At 43.2% G+C, this 19479-nt stretch overlaps 1 protein-coding gene across 9 annotated transcripts in view; it reads left to right on the forward strand.

Annotated features, from left to right (window-relative positions):
- Window positions 1-19479, forward strand: part of KCNIP1 (potassium voltage-gated channel interacting protein 1) — a 598834-nt gene that overhangs the window by 406604 nt on the left and 172751 nt on the right. For 2 of the 9 annotated variants that reach the window (XM_080995309.1, XM_080995313.1), the window contains exon 1: window positions 5018-5222. The exons of the other annotated variants lie outside the window; for them this stretch is intronic. In XM_080995309.1, the coding sequence (XP_080851435.1) occupies window positions 5192-5222 (31 nt within the window). In that variant the 5' untranslated portion in view covers window positions 5018-5191. Of the gene's footprint in view, window positions 1-5017; window positions 5223-19479 lie in introns of those variants that run through there. 9 annotated transcript variants of the gene reach the window in all.

Consider the following 19479-nt stretch of genomic DNA (forward strand, 5'->3'; position numbering starts at 1 on the left):
TTGGACATATTTGTGTCCTGCCAGTGCTCTAGCAAGTAAAACCCTGCCAAAGCCTTTGAGAAAACCTTGAAAATGATTTGCAGATTTCTGGAATTCTGACACTTGCTGTGACAGTCGATAAAAATGTGAATTATTATAGCCACTGAAGAAGTGTTGAAGGCTAAGCTGTCGCACAATTTATAATTATACTTATGAAATGCCAATCATTATGACAAGTGGGCTTGGGGTGAATAAGGATAACTTGTACTCTGCTGGAAGCCTGTGTATGTTGCTGTGTGTTTGTGTGTCTGTGAATTCTGTGCAGCAGGCAGTGGCATAGCTAGGGCTTTTGCTGCCCGGGGCGGTCACTGAGTTTGCCGCCCTTCTCACTGTTTCTCATCCGGGAGTCTTGCCAACTTGCCATGGTCCTCCCCTCTGCTCCGACTGTCCTTCCCTTCTTTTCCTCCCACTTCCCAAGCGGTGGGAAGGAACTCAGTTCCTGTTATCTTAGACTCCACCTCTTCTTTGCTTTACTTAATACCTCATCATGTTCTTTTGTTTCTCTAGCTTCAACCACAGACAGAGCTCAAGCACCTATTCCTGCCAGGCAAAAGCACACAAAAATAGTGCAAAGCAGGAGTAATAAGGGAGAATGTAATCTCTCATACCTGCATGCTGCTTCTGTCGACAGCTATAATACTGCTCAAGTACGGTGGATGTAGGTGGTGTCATAGGCGCTCGCCCCCCGTGCCTGCGACAAGCCCTGTTGGGCCTTCTCATGGCCTGCTACAGGCATGTGAAAGCCCAATGGGGCTCGTTGCAGTCACGGCGAGGCCTGGCGCAGTGATGCTTGCCCCTCAATGGGGGGGGGGGTTTAGTCCCATTCCAATTTTTTTGGGGGGGGGTCTGAGGTCCCCTCAGCCATAGGGAGTTGGTGGTATGGTCAGATGAGGGCTGCCATCTTAAACCTTCCCAAATCTAAGTAAGTGCTTCACAAAATTCCACGTTTAAAAAATCCCGAACTGCAGCAAGGCAGGAAAGAGTTAAGCAGGGAGATGTGGAAAGGTGGGAGGGGGCTGAGGGAGAGAGAAAAGAGTTGCCCTTTTAATTTGTTCTCAACTTCCAAAACACAGCCCATTACTCGGGGAAAGTAACCCATGAATACCTGAATATAGGTGCTTAAGGGCTATTGAGTGTGTTGCAGCCAAGAGAGAAGCAGCTTTGCACAGCTCCCAAGCACTGGTGTGGCTGCTTGCTCTCGCCTGTCACCTGCTTCTGCCTCCTGGTGGTGGCTGTAAGGGCGATGCCTGAGCCTGTTCAGGGGGCGGCAGCACAGGCACATGCTCTCCCACCGTTAGAGAGGGAAGGCGAGGAAGGAGGGAAAGGGAGCAGTGTAGTCCGGCGGCGCCCCCCCCCCCACTATTCAGCTCTGTGGCACCTGTGGCTGGCCACTCCTCCCACCACCTCCTTTCCTCCGACAGTGGCAGCAGGGACACATGGATCCCTGCCACACCACTGTCCTTGAAGGCCAGGTAGACAATCAGGAGACAAATGTTTGCTCTCACTCCAACAGTATCTCCAGGTATAGCATTCTACTTTTTCTCATTGGCAGTCATTCATTGAGAGAGAGATTTGTAAAGTACAGGGTTGCCTCTACTGCAGTTAGAGTATGGTTATCAGACGTCCCCGTTTCCTGGGGACAGTCCCCGGATTTGCAAATAAGTCCCCGGACAAATTCCATTCCCTGGAATGTCCCCAGATTTCATCTAATATCCCCGGGAAACGCAGCAGCAGCAGTCTCAACAGCCTGGAGCAGTTGGCTCTGGCTGGCTTCAGGAGCTGCTCGGAAGTACCCATATGATGGTGGTGTAGGGGCTCTAGGATGCAGTTTCCGGGCTGCCTCCACCTTCCCTGACCTCAGCAACTAAGCTGTGAAGGGAGGCTTCATGCTGCCTATCAGAGCTTGCATGCAAGAAGGGGGCAGGGATCTCTCAGTTAGGCAATGGGAAACCTCCCTTCCCAACTGAGGAATCCCCGCCCCCTCCTGCTTGCACGCAAGTAGGAGTGGGATTGGGGCTGCTCTGGTGGGAAGGGAGGCATTGTGCTGCCGGAGCCTCGCCTCCACCGCCTTCCATGCCTGGCCCACCGCGCACCGCTTCCCCACCACCACTGAAGAACCAACAACTCAGGGGCTGCCCAGGCAGGCTTATGGAGAAAGGAGATAGAAGCCTCGGAGGAAGGGGAAACGTGGCGGTTGATGTCAAGGCGGCGGCCGCCCCTCTGCTATCACATTCGCTGCAGCATCAACGTCACAAACATGTAATTAATTAATTAATTAAAGTGTCCGGATTCATTGAAAAAAATCTGGTAACCTTAAGTTAGAGGCACAATATCTCCCATAGAGTCACTGTCTGTAGGGACCAGCCACCCAATGTTGGGGCTGATGTACTAATCACTCTTCCACTAGAACACCCAACTGCAGTCTTTTATGTTTTCCTCTTCCTTGCATAGAATGCTGATCAGTTGGATTCCATAAACTGATTCCCTCCCTGGCAGCCGCCCTTTCTTCTTAAACTTTTCTTTGCTATCAACAGCCTCAAATATGCCTATGGAGCTATTAGCGATTAATTCATCTCCAAATGGTGATTATGGGGTCTGTAATGAATACTAATATGACTTATTTTCCTCCCTAGCAGGCCTTTTGCATTTTGCAACATTGCCTTGTTTTATAGATTATTCATATGTAACAATGGTTAAATATGCAAATTTACAGCAGATAACTCTCTCCAGAGGGGAAGAGCAGAGCTGCCCCTGGGTCCTGTTTAGAAAATTAAAAACAGAGGGTGACTAATACATTGGTATAATAATTATCCCTATTTCCCAGCCTAAGGATTTTCTTTTGGGGGGCCAGTTCTTCCTCTGTTTTTGCTTACAGCTGCTTGAGCACCTTCAGAGAATTTCAAGGGCAGACAGAAGACTTTCTGTCATTTCTGTAGCACCACTCTGCACATTGCTTCTATTTTTCTTTCACATCTTCAGGAAAAACCACACCTGCTATAATCTTTACCCACTTACCATGGGAATAAAAAAATAGATAGGTAAATATGAACCCTTTCCCCCAGAAACAGTTACCTGCCCTGGAGCTCATGGGCATGGTGGCTTTGGATTAAACAGACTACATACTCAGATCATTGAAAGCTGTGGTGACTTTATTCACAGAAACTTGAAATGGCTGTGCTCTTCCTAGGTTTCTGTGTTGTGAGTTTTTCATTAACTCCTTCGTTTATTTTAAATTTAGTGTTTTGCTTGTGATTTGCAGTAGTGGGTGGCATGGTGGAAATGACACTCAAATGACCTCCTGACAGCTGAGTTATTGCTGTATGCTGGGAATGAGAGGAATGGTGAGGCAGCAGAGAGGTGGGTTGGTCCAAAAGTAGTGATGGAGCTAATCTGGCACTCCTGCTGACGCCATTGTACTATGCTAACTTCCCCACCACCTGGCCACTCCCCCTCTCCTTCCTAGGAAGAAGTGACTCAGTGGTCAGAAGCTGGGTTGTAGAGGCAATCTTCAGGGGGGAAACTGGTATGCAGGGTGTGAGCAAAATTTATAGAGTTACACATCTTTGGTCGCTGAAATCTTGCTTAGCTCAAAGAAGCTAGCACAATTTAAAACTTCTTCTCCCTGCAGCAATGTACCAGAAACTAATGGCAATTTGTATTTATTGTAGTGTTGGATGCAGTAGCACTTGATGTTGTGACAAACTGAAAATTATCTAGCCCAGCATTGTTAATTCTGACTGGCAGTGGCTCTCCGGTGTCTTAAAGAGAGGTCTTCCCCTTATTACCTACAACCTTTAAATTGAAGCTACTGGTGGTTGAACTTGGGACCGGAGTTATAGTCCACCTTCTGGGAAGCAGAATCAGTTCTGCACAGCAGGAGTACTTAATTTACACATTTCTGATCTCCAAATGTGCGCTTTCTTGGCAGCCAGCACAGGATAAACTGATGCAGATTAGGATTTTAAAAGTGTATTTATTTATTTATTGGTGCTACTACACATATTGTGTTTCACACATTGTATAATTCGACGGGAGAAAAGCGTGAATTCCTTGTGTTACCTTGAATAGCATGTACAATCGATATTCCCTAGTATACCACCCACCATGAACACGAGTTGCAGCATTGACTTGTTAATATCACAACAGAGGAGCCACACAAAATGGGCTTTCAAACATTCACATGCTGTGGCCTTTCAAATCATTGCAGTGTTCTGTTCCAAACTCCTACTGTTTTGATTTGAGCTAGAAGAGAGGTTTTTGAGCAGACTGTTGCTCTGCAGTAACCAAACACGGTACCAATCTGTTTACTGTTTGGAAAGATAATTTCTAGGAGTTTGGTACACTGTGAGTTAAATCTGGCAAAACGAAGTAGAGACTGATGGAATGTGATTACATGACAGCTGTTCCATGGCTTTTGTAGCAGGGTCCCTCACACCAGCTCCTGGGTGGTATCCATTTCTTTTATAAAACTAATAGTAAAGGTTTGCCTGATACAAAGAATTATACATTCAGTGGTTATAAAGAACTAAACATCCAGCCACTTAATCTCTTATTTTAAAGTATTCATGTTTGTAGCTCCAAGTCAGCAACTGTAAACCCTAAAATTTGATGATTTGGGCTTTGGGGAATGTCTAGTATAGAGGAAAAACATCAGAGTGATGAACCCTAGAGAGTTGCTCTCCAGTGGTCTGCTAAACACTCCTTCTCCACACATTGGAGAACCGATTGATAACAGAAAGGTATAAAGTACTTAGCTAAATAGACTCCAGAGTCATACCTGTGGTTAAGGGAACAAGCCTACACTCAAAGGATACTGTAGATCTCCCTCTTTGAAGAGAGCGGCCTCCCCAGTGTGGCAGCAGAATGGAGCCGTAACTCTCGCTGACATGCTAGCACTTCCTCATGGGTTGCAGAGCCAGAAACAGGGCATTCCAGGGGCATGCTGGGAGTATGTGGAGGAAGGTTGTGGATCTGTAAGCTCCAAAGCGCCCTCAATTCTTGCCCCCTAGAGGCCCTGGAGATGGTGGGGTTAATTCCTTCCCATTGCGATCAATGAGATAGACTCTTGAAAAGAAAAAGAAAGGAAAGGATGGAAAAACCCCAGGAAAAGTCTTCACTCACCTTCCACATTGCCTAGCAGCAGCAGCAGCAGATGCAGCAATTGGCTCTGCCCACCCAGGAAGGTAGGATTACTCTGTAAATTATTCAAGGCCTGAAATGGCCAGATTTTATGTATGCTTCTTTTTGCAACATAGGCAAGTGAGTGTTCCCAGGGTATCAAGTTTTGCTTGGCAGTTTATTCCTTTGGAGTTCAGTGGAGAAGATTAGAATACAGCAAATGTGACATCAGTGGAGCTTTGGGGAATATTTCTATGGAATTGGGGCTGATCTACTTCCTCAGTGCTTTTTTTAAATTTAAATATATGTGCTTTGTACCTCAGTTTGAATGAGATTGACCTAGAAAAAACCCACATAGAAGATACTGCCTGTAGTAAAAGTGATTTAAAAGATAATAACTACTGGATGTAATCTAGATGGGTGTGCACTGGAAGTGCAGAACTCCTCTGAAAGATTTTGCTAGCCTTATAGAAATGCATTTTGCTTCCGTCAGATTTCCTCTGACTCCCCACCCCCCCACCCCCCTGCCGCAAACCCTCCAAATTCACTCTTGTGTACATATACAGATATGATTTAAAAGCATTTCCTCTCAGTTTCTGATTCACAGACGTCTAAAACTGCTTTTCAAAAAGCAGTTTGGGAGTTTTACACAAGAACCACTGGAAGGCAGAGAAAAATGCATCTCCTCAGCCTCTCCAGATGCTGTTGGTCTATAACACCATCATGCATGACCATTACCGTATTTTTCGTCCCATAGGACGCTCCGTCCCATAGGACGCACCTACTTTTTTTTGGGGGGGGGGAATAAAGGAAAAACATTTTTCCTTTATTTCCCCCCCCCAAACCAGGTCGGGGAACAGTGGGATGGCGGCGCTGCGCCTCCCCGCTGTCCCCCGAGCTTGTGGGGCTGGCTGATGTCTGCCCGGCGCGAGGGGCGCTCTGCTTCAGGGTGCCCCACGCGCTGGGCAGCAGGCTGCGGACACCTGCGTGAAGCACAGGGCGTCCTCCGAAGGGCGTCCCGTGCTCCGCGCTGCAGGCTGCCGCCTGCAAGCCTTGCGCTCCCGGGGGGAGTTCCCCCCAGTGCGCAAGGCTTGCGGGTAGCTTCGTGGAGCCTGGAGAGCGAGAGGTGTCGGTGCGCACCAACGCCTCTCACTCTCCAGGCTTCAGCGAAAGCCTGCATTCGCCCCATAGGACGCACACACATTTCCCCTTCATTTTTGGAGGGGAAAAAGTGCGTCCTATAGGGCAAAAAATACGGTAGTTGTGTTGGCTGGAGCTGGTGGGACTTTTAGAAAACAGACTCTGTCTCTACTACCTTTCCAATAACAGAACAGAAGTGTGTGTTTTTTGGCTGTGCCCTAAAATGCAACTGACTAACCAGGATCGTGTGGCACATAGCAGGCTGACATCCTGGTTGTTGAGCGTGCTGTAGCTTCTGTGCCATGCTGTCGTCGTTCCTGAGTCTGACAATATGTTCAGAGTCTATACAGTGGCAGTTGTGACTAATCTGACCTAACCTTGGTTGTCAGAGTTTAACTGGGAGATTAGCATGCTTTAGTGGGAGTCGATGGAACTTGCCCCTTATCACATTTTAAAATATGCCTTTGTTCCTATTGGTATTCATCCTTTTTTATTCTTTCATATGCTAACTTCTTCTTTTTTAAAAAGATGGATCACTAACTAGTTCAGGCACTTAATTAATTAAATGAATTGGATCCATCTCATGTAGATTAATGACAAACTTTTAGGAGTTTAATATGATTACATCAGATGACTAAAATGATAACTATTAAATTTGAGACAATAACTTTTTAAATGTTCTAATAATTTTTATATACTAATATACCACATCCACAGAAATCAGTTGAGTATATTTGCCCACCAAGAGAGAGCAAGGTACTGTATGCCACCACCCAATATTTGTTCCATGTTGGTTTGCACAGCAAGGAACAGAAAATGCAATTGCAGCTCATTTCAGATATTCCTGCTTTTTCTCTTTCCTAATAGCAAATAACATAAAATGTCATTAGATTAATCCATGGTAAAGACACATTTTGAATGCAGTGCACAGTTCTAGGCATTCAGTCTCAAAAAGCAACAGGATCAGGGGCGTAGCTAGCTGCTCTGGCACCTGGAGCAGCGGGGGGCAGGGCGATCTGCCCATGGGGATGTCACGGTGATCTGCCCATGGGGTTGGTGTGGCAATCCACTCAGAGTCCGCCTGGTGGACGCAAGCCACACGCTGCCATTTCTGGCGGCATGGGGCCCAAGCCACCACGTCACTCCCAGGAGAGATGTGTGGCTTGGTCGCGCTGCAGGCCAGGCCCCGCGATAATCCCCCTGTGGTGTGCTATTTTGTCATCCCCCCTCAAGGATGACACCCAGGGCGGACTGCACTCCCCGTACCCCCCTTCCTACGCCCCTGAAAAGGATACCAAAGAACTTTAAAGAGTACAGAAATGAAACTAAAATGATCAGGGCATTTTAGAAGGAAAGGATCTGATCCAACTAAGCAATTTTTATATTTTTAATTTCAACTTTACTGAGGCCCAAATGAGATAGGTCTACTGCCAATAACAGCAGTTACTGATCTAGCTCACCATTCCTACTCTGTTCTTTCTTGTGTTCTGATGACACAGCAGCCTCCATTGTCATCAGCCAATATTGTGGGGTATTGTTTGGGAAATGCGCTGTGCATTTATGATGTGGATAAGCACTGCTAGACATGGCAGAGTAGGAGGAGAGAGTTAAGTACAAGGCTGTGGTTTTCACAGTAGATACCTAAGACTGAAACACATTTGTTAACATTTCTGTTCTTTGCATTGTACCCTTTGCTTTGGACAATTTTGTATTGCCTTTTGCATTTTGGAAAGCCTTGCGTTCTGAGGAGTAGCTCAGGGTCATCATGTGAACTACTCAGTCATTTCTGATTGAAAAATCAGTCACACTCCAACATCATTTGGCATATAAATCTGTAGAAATGCCATTTTAGCTCCCCGTTTTGTTAGTTTGGGTCTTTCTTTGTCCTTGTGTACGGCAATCTGTTTCTAAATGGAGTTAAGGTAAATGCAGGATAATTACCAGTCTCATACTACTCACACATTTCATGAATTCCTGGGAAACAAATTAACTTGGTTGGGGGCATAGGCCAGATCCTGGAGGCTTCTGGTTTATGTAGAAGAAAAGGTCACAAATCTGAACTCATTTGTTTTTCTTTTGAATAATCTGTTATTGGCAAGTCTGATAGTGCCAATCTATCTGCCACTTGAGGACCTTGAACCAACTCGCAAATACCTTTGTCAGGGCACAGCATCAGTAGTCAGAACCATAACATCCCCAGACACTCATCACTTATCAGACATAGCCAATATTGGTCAGAGTTTTAGCATACCGCTCAGGTCTTACATCGACCAGCAGATCAGACCTCTTGCCATTATAATCTTGTATTGATGTAGCTGCTGTTTGGAAGGACAATCATCTCTCCAATGTGACATTTGCTTAAAATTGTTCTGTAAATTTTATGTGTTAAGGGTTGTGTGGGGTGGTTTATGAAAACCTGGTAGTTGAGCAGTGTGTTTTCCCAAAATGATTTGTGATCTGAGAAATTACTTGATGAGTGCCCTGACTACAGCATAAGGAATTAACAAGTAGGACAGGATTGGGGGGGGGGGACATTTACGTGTAGGAGCTGCTTTCTTTTTATTAAGAGCAAAGCTTCTTTTCTTTTTATATCAAAGGTGTGTATATGCAAACGTAGCATAGCCTACAGTTTTTAAGAGCCTCTCTTTTAATAAAGATTAATGTCCTTTTATCAACCAAATCGGGGGAAAGGTGGTTGAGGTATGTTCTTCTGGTGCAGACATCTCCAGATAATCTTACTGCCAGTTGATATATTGTAATCTAAAGTATTAAAATGACAGTAATCCTAATCATGTCAGACTACTTGAACTGCATCATTGGAAGGTGGTGGCTCTAATGTTGCATGCATAAAAAACTGAGGTGTAGGGAAAGGTGATTAACAGTGCAATTTAAAGAAAGTTTGCCAAGGATTAAATGCAGTTTAAATTCAAAGGCACTTACTTCCCATTAGGTAGGACAGTCCTATATACCGTATTTTCCCGTGTATAAGACTAGGTTTTTTTCCTAATAAATTATGTCAAAAATTAGGGGGCGTCTTATACACGGATAGTGCCGAGGCCATTTTCTGAAATCCGAATCCCCCAAAATAGGGGGCGTCTTATACACGGGGGGCATCTTATAGATGGAAAAATACGGAACATCCCTGCACTGGTCTCTATTTAGGGTTTAGGATTGTAGGACTATAGATGTGTTAGAAGGAATATAGAGTAGGGACATAGAGTAAGTTTGGTATAGACTACATGGATTCTTTTTTAAGAGACAATTTTGTTGACTGTTTGACTTGTAGCCTGCCCTGGGATTCAAGGATGAAGGATGGGATATATATATAGGGTTGTCATATTTCAAGAAGTAAAAATATGGACACAAAATTTGTTGAGCTTTTTAAAGAAAAGTTGTTGAGCTTTTTGTTGAGCAATGTGTCCTTTTAAAAAATAACTCTTTTACAACGGTGTGTTGTATGTGTCTACACACACACATATATAATTAAGAAACACATTTTGACCACATTTAGTAATTTTGTAGAATGTATCATGAATACAAACACTCTGTGTTCCATATATGTGTAATTGATATGCTATATAGCAAGCAAAGAGACTTGGGCTGTGTTTATTGGCATGCTTTTCCACGCAAAGAGTGAGAATCAATAGTTCTCTTATTAAAGAGAGAGCAGGGACTATAATTCAGGAACTGCAGGCCACTTAGCTATTAACAGAATTATGATTTCCTGTCCAGTAGAAAAATGTCAATAATTTCACCGCACTGAGAGAATCCACTGGGGCACAAAACTCATGGTCTGAATAACACATTGGCTCACATAATGGATTGTGTATTCTGGAGCATTAGGAGCTGAAGAATTACTGGGGGCAGTGCAAATATACCAAACACATAATATATTGTGAAATCTTGTAAATGGTTACTTCACACAGTCATTTTTGTGGTTGTTCTTGGGCATGAAAATGCCTGGAGTCATGCTGGGGAATTTCAGTTGAATTGGTGGTGTACAGTTACTGTGAAGCCATTTCCAGGATTGTAGGAAGCCATTGTAATGTTGAAATGGCTTCAAAGTGTGCTGACATCCTGCTGGTTCATGGTACATTTCTTCATGTTATCCCATATCAGGCTGGATACAAGTTGCTGAGAGCTAGTATTTATTTGGAAAGGTGTGCATAGAGAAGGCTTTTAGGAAATGAAAGTGATGCTTGATGATGATCGACATCCTGACAATCTGGAACAGGGATTTTCAAAGTGTGGTCCTCAGATCACCAGTGGTTCATGAGCATCACCCAGGTGGTCCACACTTGCATCTCATGTGTGTGTCAAGAACTGTGTGAGCAATTGCTGCTTCATTGTTCTTAGAACCTAGACTTCCCATGTGAAAGCTCTGGGAACCCTGTCCTCTTTTTCACCAGGCTACTCTTGATACAAGAGTGGAGGAACAAGGGGCAGCCTGGTTGCCTGCCATTGTTTCCATCTTTTGGGTTTCTAAATTCAAACTCGGATGGAACCTTCATTTTTGTCTAATTTGGTAGAGATCTTCTAAGACTCTAAAAATACAATAACTGTGCAAGGAAACAGCATGCCTCCCTTTCCCCTTTCCCGCTGTAGGAGATATATGCTCCTGAATAAGAAAAAGAAGATGTACCAACTAACTGAACAATAGCAATAGCAATACTTGAGTGTTGCAATTATATTTGGATGGAGTTTGGAAGCCAGCAGAAAAGACATTCTATACTAGTTTCTATAAAATATCAGTCACTGTTGAGAAAAAGCTTACAAGTTCCAGACGGGAAAGTTTATATACCAAACTCCAGATCTCTGACACCATGAAGTCAGACATAAGGGAGAAATGCATTCAGATTAAAAGAATATAACCCAAAGAATTCTCGAATTACAGCATAATAAATAAAATTCCACGGGGCTGTAGCAAAGTTTAGAAGTAGTCAGTATGCTTACTCTCTGCAGGTAGACTGGCAGATGCAGTTGTTAAAATGTTCTTTTTTATGGAAAGCAGCTGGTAGTTCACTAGCATATACACTTGGGAAATTATGCACTAAGAAGTCAGTTGCAGGATGTATAAGGCCAGACTACTGATGCTGAAGTTTAAAATCAAAAGGCTCTCCAGATATATAAAACAAAATCTATATTCATCATGGCATCCTGTGCAAGTAAAGAAAATACGTAAATTTGGTGACTCTTCTTTCCACTGCAATAAATGGGTTGTATGGATTGTGCCTAGTGCTTCCTCAGGTCTGTAATGGGTAGGAGTTTCCAGCGGTATCCTTTTCAAGGTGCTTCTGATAAGGAGGGCATGAAGGCAAAAGACTTTCCTTGTTGATTGTCCCCAGCACTTGTATTTTTGGTACTGTATATATAAAAATGGAGATTCCATTTAAACCATTATGGCTCATCCCTGTTGATAAAACATACCACCCCATGATCAGCCATTGATATCAGATGTCATTTTCATTTTCCCACTAGAATTGTCCAGATCTCCCCACCCCCGAGTCTGTTTACAGCAACCCTGAGATTCTCCAACAAGAACTACCAATATGCTTTGTGCCAAGCACTCTGCTTCATTGTTTTAGCTATGCCAGAAGTACATTGAGCTTTCCCACTAGACTTGCCTTAGCAATGTGCAAGAGTTGATTTCTCCCATCTGTAGCTGGAGAACTTTGAGGTTGCAACTGAATCTGAAGAAGCTCATGGAAATCTGGTGCATATGTAATAAGTGATTACCATGGTCCATGCACATTTATTCTCATAGTTTGCTGTTGAACATGTCTGTTCCCTCCTCACGATGAAAACCATGTGGTTATTTTATGTTTGCAATTAAGGATTGTAATTAAGCCACACTGTTGGCTAGAAGCTGAAGACATGGGAAGTTGTCATCTGTTAGCCCGGTTGTCCGGTTTGTTTTTAAATTACATATAAAAGGGAAAAGTATTATCCACATTGAGCCCTGCAGCATAGTTTAGGCCCTGCTTGTAATTCACAGCATTCAATTTAAATTACTGCTATATAGAGGGAAGACTCAGCCCATGGTGATGTAAAGAGGGAGGTTTAGAAGTACCATGATTCTTCCTCCCCTTCATTACTAAGTGTCACAGGAGACATTTATCTTTCTGTCACTGCTGTTCTGTACTCTCTGGAATTTAATAGATGTTACTTTTTTTTTACTGTAGTTATAGACATGTATTACATACACATTAAGAGCCTGGGGAGTGTCGTTTGAACAGAGCATGAATTGTAGAGCAAGCAAGGAAAGCAATATATATTTATGGGGGTTTGCTAGTCTCCAAAGTGGGAACAATGGGACTCATGAGCTGTTCTTCATTTTTATTTATTTATGGGCACAGTTTTGAAGGCACAAAGTAGAGCTTTTTCAGAAATGCAGAGCCCGCCCACACTGCACAGGCACAGCATTTCAGACTACTCTGGTGAAGGTGAGGAGGGAAAGTTCAAGAGCTGCTCACAATGTGACAAGAGGGCAGCTGTTAAGGAAAAGAAGAAAAAACAAAGTCCCTCTGCATGAATAGTCCAGTGTCTAGCTGGATTGCAGTCTGTGACTATATTCTAGTACTTAGTTACATATGCATAAATTATAGTGGTCTGAACAGCACATATTAGGCATACTCTGTATTCCACTTTTGGGGGCCTAGAATATGGCCTGGACAGTGCTGAGTTACACAATTTTCTGTACTACCTACTGTTTATTACTATTGCAGTAGTAAAATTTAATAAGCAGTGTAGTAACTAAGGAGTTAAATGTGCAATTTTGGAGCAAAAACCCACCTTTAGAATTTTCTTTCCTGTTCACTTCAGCTTATGTCCTTTTATCTTCTCATATATTGGACTTGCACAAGCTTTTCTGTACACAGTTCAGCAGATCTGTACAAATACTTTATTCGGAATACGGACTGAGCTCTTGAGTAAAGAGATACTGCTATACACTTCCACCTAACTCTGCTTTGTAAGGTACATAAGAACGCAACAGGAGCCCTGCTGGATCAAGAAACAGGCCCATCTGGTCCAGCATCCTGTTCTCACAATAGCCAACCTAGGGGGAAGCCCACAGCAAAAGGCAGCGTTCTCTCCACTTGTGATTCCTAGCAAATTGGTATTCAGGGGGATCCTGGCTTTGACAGTGGAAGTAGAACTTCGCCACTTTGACCAGTTGCAATCGATAGCCTTATTCTCCATGAATTTGTCTAGTCCTCTTTTAAAGCTGTCTAAGCCCCTATATCCTGTGGGAACAAATTCCAGAGTTTAACTATGTGATGTATGGATAAGTATATTTCAATCTGTCCTGAATATTCCAAACATTCAGTTTCAAGGGATGGCCCAAAGTCCTAGAATTTTGAGAGAGGGAGAAAAGAGATCTCAAATGAACTGATTTGAAACTGGCTTGCTACTGGCCTATCTGGAAGTAGATATGGACAAATCTGTCAATTTTGGTTTTTCTCCATTTCTCGTTTCCCCCCTATGTTCACTTCTCCACATTTACATATAAATTCCTCATGAAAATTTATCAACATTTTAAAGTGAATTTATTCTATGGACACATTTTTGTATGCAATTTTGCCAAATATTATGCAAACCAATTTTTCCCAATTTAATGCATTTTTGCACGTTAGTTTCATTAATATATGCATTTTTGTACTCATTACGTGACTAGAGAACTGTACTGGAAAATTCAGAAAAGTGCAAATTTTGAAGGATGGCTGTGTTTCATTTTGCATACTGTTTTGGAAAGTGCAGATTAGGTAGGTTAGTATTTAAATGCAGACTGAATTGAATGTCCACTCTCTCGCTAACTGGAAGACTTCCTTCTTCCATGCATATTACTTAGTCTTTAAGCTCCTTTCCAGAGGTCCCAATTCCACCAAGTGAAGAGAAGCAGGTGGTGACTATGATGAGGACCTTCTAGGTGTTGGCACTCTGGCTATGCAATAGTCTGGCAGTGCAACTTTTTCTGATGTCATCTTTATGGCCATTTCAGGGCCAAGTGAAGACCTTTGCTAACATTCACCTTGGCCTTTTGAACATATTGTGTTCTTTAAAGAAAGTTTTCATGGTCCAAGTTATGTTTTGGTTTATAATCTTAGATGCTGATTAGCGCCCCACCCCCACCCCCGCTGCTAGAAAATCCTAAGGCCGTTGTTACTCCAGCTGTTTAATCATTGCATTGCACCTTTACACTGCATTATTTGTTCTGTAAGCTTCCCAGAGAACATATGATGAGAGTCATCCATACAAATCTGGCAAATAAATAGTAAAATAAATAAAACTGGAGAATCTAGCTGTAAATTCACGTGCTTTTACTCTTTGGGCCACCATGACAGCATAGCGGAATAAGAAAGAGCTCTTAGCCTGCTCTTTACTGCACTGCAGAGCTACCACTGCAGAATACTGCAGTTACCAATTCTGCATGGATCATGTGACCCAAGAGTCCAATAGAGTTCTACCTGGTTAAATAAAGCTGTTAACTCTGCCTCTGACTCCTTAGCTGAGCAACTTGTTATTTCAGCAGAATTAGAGGTGCTATTAAATTTCCCACTCCCAGTTGCCTAGTTGGCCACCTGCAACTAACTCCCCACTCCCTGCGGCTGCATATAACTTGGGCAGTGCTTACAATGTGTCCCTAGATTTGAGGCAACAGTTTCACTCACCCTGCTTTATGTCAAACCCAGCAGATTTTGGATTCCAGGGGGTTCTGTCATTAATAGCTACTCTTACCATATTTCCTTATTTCTGTTGACCAATGTATTCTAGCTGTTGTGAGATCATTTATCGTGTGTTTATCCAGGAGATATTTTATGTCCAGATTTAACCCATAAAAGCAATATCAAAGTAGCTTCACCAGTTATTTTGCCAGGAGATATTTAAAGGAAGTTTGTAAGTTTTGGTTGCCACCTAGTGTTCAGACATGATTCAGACACGTTTGTCAGGTTAGACGCCGTAGATAGAGAAAAATTGTGTGTGCATCTTCAGTGACAGTTTGCCATTTCACAAATGAAAAGAAAACTGCAATGACAAAATCTAAACACCAATCATGGTTAAAATTAAAATAGAGGGAATGTGGAGGTTTGGTTGATGAGACAACAGATGCCAGTAAGTGCATCTGTTTACATTAGGCCTTAAGAAAGTGGGATGTAATTGGCATAACTGTCAGGGTAAATATGAGGGCTCTGGGCACAGCAAGGAAACGACTGATGATTTCCCTAATTAGGAAACAGTTGTGAAAATTGCAGACAATGACAGTCATTAAGCATCTAGAAAGTGCATCCTTTATTGCAAGACTGACAACCTAGAAGCCTGTAAAATGAAGGCAACTAGGTGGATTTTATGTGACCCCCTAGTAGAAGAGCTTTATGTGGCACCCTAGTGGTCCTATCCAGTTTTAATGGCATTGTAACATGTTTGCCTGCAATTTCACTTGGGTGCCTCCAGACAGTCACTTTTTGGGTGAAGGGATTCAAGTACACACCAGAAATTCAGGTTGTTGTAATTAAAGTGTTATGTTGACCTATATAATAATAATAATACCTTTATTGCATTAGCATACAGCCATAGCAAAATAAGACAAAAATACTAGAGACAAGCAAACCAAACAAAATTCAAAGCGATATTACTGGCGTAATGACATTTAAATTACCCTAAGACAATAATGTAAAGATTTAGTTGCCAGCACCAAGAATCTAAAGTGCGGATGTATATAAAACATAAAATGGCCCCAAAATAGGCTCGGCACATTGGGTTGAAAAAGTAATAAAAAGAATTAAAACAGGTCCAGGTCTAGGACTCACTACCCAGTCAGAGTAGCCCTGAGTTTCAGAGCCTGCACTATAAAGATTGCCACCCCACGTGAAATTTGGGGATTTGCGTCCACAAGAAGCGATTTCAAACAGTCTTCCTTAGATGTAATGGTGGACGGGATCAAGAGGAGGAGCTTAGGTCTTATTGGCTCATAAATAGGGCAGTAGAAAAAGAAATGTATGAAGTCCTCTACTTCATTCATTGTGCATGGACATAAACGCTGAGTAATAGGGGTCTTAGAGTAAATCCCCTGCAGGAAGGCCGTGGGTATAGAATGGAAACGGGCCATAGTAAACGCTCTTCTCAAATTGGGCTCCGTCAGGTCTATCAAGTAGTTGGCAAGTGATCTTACCACTTTCACTTTAGGGAGCCACATGGAGAGGCGAGCTGTAGTGGACTGTGCCCGGTCCATGGCCTCGTCTCTTGTAAGAATCCAGGCCCGGATTTTATGTTGGTCCCAAGATGACAGCGTGTCGAGATCTGGGAGGGAGTAGCGTGCAGTAATAGTCTCCATGGCCTTGGACCATTTGTTGGTATGAGAACAAGTTAAAAAGGCTTGCCTAGCTAGTAGGGAACCTGGGGCATTGATTAATTTACAATAAAAACTAATGATTCTAATGTGGGCTCTTGCAACAATGGAGGGGAGGCCCAGTTCTGATCTTAACTGTGCAGCAACTGAGCCCTTGGGGAGGCCCAGTATCTTTCGTGCAAAAGAGTTTTGCAGAATCTCCAGCCGTTGTAGTGTTTTTAAATTCCACCCCCAGATTTCAACCCCATACAGTAACATCGGGAGGACTTTGCTGATAAATGCTTTTCTGATTGGTGGAACCAACTGGCCGCCTTTTGCATAGAAGAATTTCTCCAAAGCTTTGATGGTTCTACGGGCAGCCAGGATGGTCATATTTAGGTGAGCTGACCAGCTAAGCCCATGCTGAAAAGTGATACCCAAATACTTGAATGCTGAACAATATTCAATAGAGTGGCCCTCAAAATTCCAGAAAGGCTTCCGAGTTTTCATGCCAAAAGTAAGAATTTTGGTTTTGGCGAAATTGATTTTGAGGGAGTTGGTGTCACAATATGTCATGAGCCCTCTGAGCATGTTGTTTAAGCCCTGCTTGGTTAAAGACAGTATCACCATGTCGTCCGCATAGAGTAATATGGGGATCTTGAGCTGTTGTAAAGAGGGGGCAGATTGATTTAGGGCCTTCATGGTTGTAACGATGTCATTGATGTAGAAATTGAATAGAAAAGGGGCCAAGAGGCAGCCCTGTTTGACCCCTTTATTCAGAGGGAAAGGATCAGATAGAGCTCCCAAAGGGCCGAATTTTACTCTGGCCGATATGTCATTATGAATTTCCATAAGAAGGTGGAGGAGTCTCTTATCTATGTTAGTGTAACTAAGCTTCTGCCATAGCCTATCTCTGGGGATGGAGTCAAAGGCGGAGGTCAGGTCCACAAAAGCCGCGTGTAGTTTGCAGTTGAACCTGTTTAGGTATTTATCAATCAGGGTAAATAGAACAAGACATTGGCCAGATGTGCTGTGACCTTTACGGAAGCCAGCCTGTTCCGGGTGGAATAGCTTTGTTTCTTCTGCCCACTCGATTAATTTCTCTAGCAAGAATCTAGAGTAGACCTTGTATGATATGTCCAGCAGGCTGATAGGTCGATAGTTACGCGGATCTTGTGGGTCCCCCTTTTTATGTATTGGGATGACTATGCTCTGTTTCCAATTAGGTGGAATCTTAAGAGTAGCATTAATAGTGGTGAAGAGAGATGCTAAAATAGGGGCCCACCACGTCTGGTTCGATAAGAATACCTCAGGTGGTATCATATCCTCCCCCGGGGATTTATCCCCTGAAAGCGTGCTGATTAGTTGTATACATCTCTCTGGGGAGACTGGCTCCCAGGTGGGCAAGGCAGATGCTGGAAGAGTGGAGACAACATTTACTTCGGGATTTGGGGCGGAATACAGCTGAGCAAAGTGAGAGTGCCAACTGGCTGCTGTGATGTTATTAGCGATGAATGAGGGGGGTCTTAAACCTGCATTAATTAAATTCCAGAATTTCTTGTCGTCACGGGTTTTAATGGCCACTGACAGTGCCGTCCAGCGTTCTTTCGCAAAGAACAATTTCTTATGATGGAGCAGCTTCTTGTAGTATGAACGGAATTGGGCTAACTCCCTGATTTTGCTCTGGGTGCTGTCTGATTTCATATCAGACTGAAGAAATCTAAGCCTACTTCTGCACTGTTTGCATTCTTGGTCGAACCAAGTTTGATTCTTCCAGGTTAGAATCGCACGGGAAGGTTTCGTAAGTGAAGGAAGCAAGAAGGCTAGAATTTGCTGGAAAGTTGAGAAATGATTCACATTCATTGTTAACAGCTGAGCTTTCAGGGCTAGGATCTCAGGGGAATTTAGGAAGACTTTTATGTCTTGCTCCAGATAGAAATCCCACTTCTTACGTCCGGGAGCTAAGATCAGTGGATCCTGGGGGTGGAGTGAGCTGGGAAGCCCCAGCTGTGTGTGGAGGAAGGAGATGGCGATTGGAAGGTGGTCACTTTCGGTTCTGTTGAACACATTGAAACAATATGCCTTATCATTAAATGCCGAGGAGGACCAGATGTAGTCTATAACGCTTGCCCCTCTAGATCCTAGAAAAGTATAGAATCCCCCGGACCAGTCTTTGGGTGTGCCATGCAAGCTGTGCAGCCCGCAGTTTATGGTAAACTCCAGCAGTATGATGCCAGCCCTATTAATGGTCTTATCATGTGAATTCCACGTAGGAAACCACTCCTCTTCTATGAATAATTGCGACTTATCGGTGAATGAGCTTATATCTGCTCCGATTCTGGCATTAAAGTCCCCCATTATAAGGATCTCTGACTTTGGAAATTCAGCCACAGATTTATCGAGGATAAATCTTAAATCCTCCCAAAGCTGATTTGAATGAGAAGAGGAGTAGGTAGATGGATTGTACAAGTTTACACATATGAAGTCCCCAACCGGGCTGTTAGTGATGTGTAAAGTTTGAATGCAATTACTCTCTAACCAAAAGAGAGGAGAGATATTAAGTTGAAGCTCCTGCAAAACAAATGTTACCAGGCCTCCACTAGGGCGCCCAAACAAATGTGTTTTGGATGTTGACCTATCACAACAAATCCTCTTTAAAGAATGGACTTTTGTAGTTAGGGAAGTGATGGGGAAATGTGCTGAAAAGTGTGAGGCAAACAAAAGGTTGACCGGATGATGTATGAACAATTGCAAAAAGAAATCAAAATGAATGCTCTGTAAAGACTGGACATAGTCTAAGCTCCGCATGAGTTTTGTGCAAACAAATCAGGACATATGCTCAAGTGAGCAGGTCTTCT

This window comes from Podarcis pityusensis (assembly GCF_964106645.2).
Source record: "Podarcis pityusensis genome assembly, chromosome: 2".
In the NCBI taxonomy this organism is placed as follows: Eukaryota; Metazoa; Chordata; class Lepidosauria; order Squamata; family Lacertidae; genus Podarcis; species Podarcis pityusensis.